Below are 4,354 nucleotides of genomic sequence, written 5' to 3' on the forward strand. Positions count from 1 at the left end.
TTTTTTTTTTTTATTGGCACCCTACAGTCATGTACACTTATAAGAACCTAGGTTGCTTATACTAATATAAATCTAATGATATTGACCTCTAGTGCCGAAAAGTTAATGTTAATTACAATACTTGTAATTTCCGTGAACAACATAAAAATATTTTTGAGGATATAAAAAAATAACTTTTGAGAGAGGTGTTTAACAAATGTTGTAACACGACGGTGTTGTATTAAATTAAGTAAAGTTTTTAGAAAAAAATACTGACTGAAACGAGCAATTTGCTCGTCTGATAGCACAAATGCTCGTCAATTCTGAGAAGATTGATGATTTATTAATTGGCTCTATGTATGTACAAACTAGAATAATACAGACTGCATTCTTGTACCTTAAGTTTTCGGCAATTTCGCAAATATAAACACATCATTCAAAATGTGATATGATTACAATATAAATGTGACGAAAACTATTTTGTAACACTATAATAGAAAAATAGATATCTTTTTCGGATTAGTAAACGAAATATTAAAATGATTATAATTCGTTGCTGAAATAGGTATTAACCCTATCACATTTCGTTTTCAAGGTGATGAAAGTCAAGCCACGATCGTGGGCAAGAAGCCGCACCTGGCGCTCCTCACCGGCGGCTCGTCTGCTACTGCCGTCTGTACGAGATCCCCGATATACACAAGAAGGAACGGCCTGGCGTACATCAGAGAGAGGTATTGCACTGATTACAAAAAATACTTACATATGTGTCTTATTATGTCCCGTGTAACTACTGGACATAATAAGATTTAACTTCTCATGTCTCAGGATGGCGAGCGCAGTGGAATTCCAAACAATACTTTTGTAATTCAAAGTCGATGGTGTTTCTATTGTTTATGAGCGGTCGTATAGCTTACCACCAGGCGAACTGTCAGTTCGTCTTGTCATTCAAAGTAAAAAAGAAAAAATACATTCATTTTTATATATTATTCAGTAAATATTCTTTACTATATATAACTAAATTATAAGCATGGTTGGATGTTTATATATTTGAAAATACTTTTAAGGACGTTTAAATATCGGCAATTGATTGTAACAGCAACTTTATTTCAAATTACATCAATGTTATAAAGATATTCTGCAAATTACATGCTTCATTATCTCGCAAGATATCGATAAAGATAGTACTCATTCGACTAAGGTGATCGATATTTGGAATTCTCTAACTGAAAATAAAGAACAACATAACAGTAGTTATTCGATTAAAGTAATCGATATTTGAAATCGTCTAACATAGATAATATTCTATCGATAAAAAATCCAACTTATCTCATCCCAGGTGTTCCTATTCAACGATCTGCTGGTGATAACGAAGATCTTCAGCAAGAAGAAATCGTCGGTGACGTACACGTTCCGTCAATCGTTCCCGCTGTGCGGCATGCTGGTCAACCTGTTTTCCGTGCCGCGTGAGTATGAACTGGAAAATAGACATTTTATCTGATATGTGCGGTTGAATTTTTATTTTAATAATATATTAAAATAGTCTCTATTAAACAATTTTATGATAATTACCAAAACTATCAATACTTATTGTAACTGTTTGTAACATCGATAAGGCCAACCGATAATCGATAAATAATCTTTCATATACGATTATAAAATGACTAATCTTTTGATACTTTTGAAGATTATCGATATTCGAATAGTAATCATCGATATAAATGACCTTTTTTGTGTCCTCACAGATTACCCATTCGGTATTCGGCTATCGCGGCGCGTGGACGGCCGCCGCCTCGCCACCTTCAACGCGCAACGAACACGACCGCTGCAAGTTCGCCGAGGACCTGCGCGAGAGCATCGCCGAGATGGACGAGATGGAGGCGATGAGGATCGAGGCTGAGCTGAATAGGGGCAAGGGGAGGAACGCACCGGCCTCCTCCAGGAATGGTAATGAAAATGATACATTAATAATTGATATTTGGGCTAAGTATAGTGAGATAAGTCGGATGGCTTGGAATGATTTATGAATTTTGGATTAAGGATTTCGATGTTTAGCTGCCCGCCTACATTTATTGCGTCCATAACGATTGTTAAATGAAATCATTTGACGAGTATTTTTGAGAAATCGTTTGCTAAATTATTTTACAGAGTTGTGATGTATTATGAATGTATATTTTTTCTTTAAAATACAATTTTTTTCCAGTAATGGAGAACCGCGACAGTGGCGTGGCCGATGTTGAGATCGATCATCAACAGTGTATGGACCACGTTCACATGCACGGGTATGTCACCATAACGTTTTTTATTTTTTAAATTTATCGATATGTATCAATTATTGAAGTGCACGGGTATGTCGCCATATCGATTACGTTTAAAATTTATCGATATGTATCAATAATTTATATTTATGGTTAACTTAAAATTTGCCAATTTTTATAACTGATAATTCCTCATGCAATTTCTAATATTTTTAATTATGAATGTTATATTACCGTCTAGTCATTCATTTACTAGTTTATTTAACATTAAAAAATACGACTGTAATGCTGACCAGACACTAATGAATATACAAAAAACTGGTAATTTTACTTTTCAAGTAGGTATCTTCATTTTTCATAATATGACCTCTATACACAAATTTATAAGTAAAATATAGTGATGTTACCTTTAGAAGTGACTGTTTGTTGTCCCCGCAGAGTGGTGGTGCCGCCGCCGCCGTCGTGCCCGGCGCCGGCCGCCCCGTCGCGGCTGTCGTCCAACCCGCCGCCCACCAGCATCATCAAGCGCAACGTGCTCAGCAACTCGCTCGTCGACATCAACGACCCTGGTAATTAAAGTTTTTTCTTTTAATTAACGTACATTTTACATAGCGTTGCCAGACGTCCCATATTTACCGGCACGTCCCGTATTTTAGGCACTTTTTAAAATGTCCCGGCGGGACAGACTGTCCGGTAAATTGTTCGATCTACGATTGATAAGTACTCATGCATGCAACGTTCACATTTTCGGTGAAAGGATGAGGAAACCTGCATACCTGAGAAATTCTTATAGAGAATTTTCGAGGGTGTGTGAAGTCTACCAATCCGCACTATGCCAGCGTGGTGGACTAAGGCCTAATCCCTCTCAGTAGTAGAGGAGGCCCTGCCCTGCAATGCGACATTATCCCAACAGTGGGATATTATATAGTACAGGGCTGATATTATTATTAGTGTGCACCTAGTAATTATGATGATTACGATTTGGACTAACACGAGCATGTCTCAGTGGCGCTGGCGGCGGAGCGGCTGACGCGGCGCGGGTCGGTGGGGTCGCTGGACAGCGGCATGTCCGTCTCGTTCCAGCACGGCAGCCGCAACGCACTGCACGCCACCTCGCCGCGACACCCCACCGAGCAACGCTCGCCAGGTAACACTACAACACCTCATATCATTCCAACTTTACAACTTAACTGTTTGAATTAAGTCGGTATGTAAAAAGTATCGATTAGTATACTCCAGCGAAATCGACAGTAGTTTAGGCTGTACGATGATCTATTTTTTTTTTTTGTATGTGCATAAACATCACTTCCATTATTGACGCTGGATGACTTAGCATGTTCAAAGTCTCAAACTAAGATACACGCAGTTTTTTCATTCATGAGTACATATGTGCTGACTGGCAGAATAAATGTCATTCCCATCTCCCTGGGTCTGGATAATAGGCACAACATTTTGTCATTACAATCATAAGCCTGTTTCTGAACGTAAAGGCATGATATAAAGTTTTTAACAGTCAGATTCTTCAAAATTTTAAACTGAAATTCACATTGAGTCTAGTGATGTCGATTATTAACCATCATATTTCCATCCCACAGGACGTTTATTCGGCGGCATATTCCCGGGACGCACACGCAAGCTCAGCGCGTCCGGCATACCGGACCCCAAACACGGACAGGTGGGAGAGAGCACCGAAGTCTAAACTACGACTACATTACAACTACGGTGACGAGATATTACGGGATCATACAGTTTCGCACCCCGTAAAGTTCGATAATATCGAAATTGAACCGTACATTGGTTCACATAAAGGACATTTTACAATTGCGTTTTGAGGAAAATATTAGTTATTTTCAACTTTATTTATTAAGAGAAATAGTTTTGAAAAGGTCCATAGGTACACTCAAATCTTAAGTTACACGATTGATTTATAAATGGGCGGGTACCTCATTTTCTTAGTGCCATCTTAATTTTTTTTTTTTGTTTTATTAAACACAGAAAACAATTGTTTTTATTCCTTAAAACATTTCTTAGCAATATTTTTAATTAGATATTTTGTAACACGATGCAATAACGATATCTCCATAGACGTTTTAGATTTAAGTCTTGTTTGCATTTCGTCA

The 4,354-nt window shown here is 37.8% G+C and overlaps 1 protein-coding gene across 1 annotated transcript; it reads left to right on the forward strand.

Moving 5' to 3' along the window:
- Positions 1-574: 574 nt before the first annotated feature.
- On the forward strand, positions 575-3,933 carry LOC119192856 (IQ motif and SEC7 domain-containing protein 1-like; the record flags this gene model as incomplete). Its single annotated transcript, XM_037446611.1, has 7 exons — positions 575-651; positions 1,316-1,420; positions 1,722-1,923; positions 2,180-2,258; positions 2,673-2,803; positions 3,241-3,381; positions 3,830-3,933. Coding segments are annotated over 7 exons (839 nt in total), but the record flags the coding sequence as incomplete, so codon positions are not given.
- Between the last annotated feature and the right edge of the window lie 421 nt (positions 3,934-4,354).

The sequence above is a fragment of the Manduca sexta genome, unplaced genomic scaffold, assembly GCF_014839805.1.
Source record: "Manduca sexta isolate Smith_Timp_Sample1 unplaced genomic scaffold, JHU_Msex_v1.0 HiC_scaffold_328, whole genome shotgun sequence".
Lineage (NCBI taxonomy): Eukaryota > Metazoa > Arthropoda > Insecta > Lepidoptera > Sphingidae > Manduca > Manduca sexta.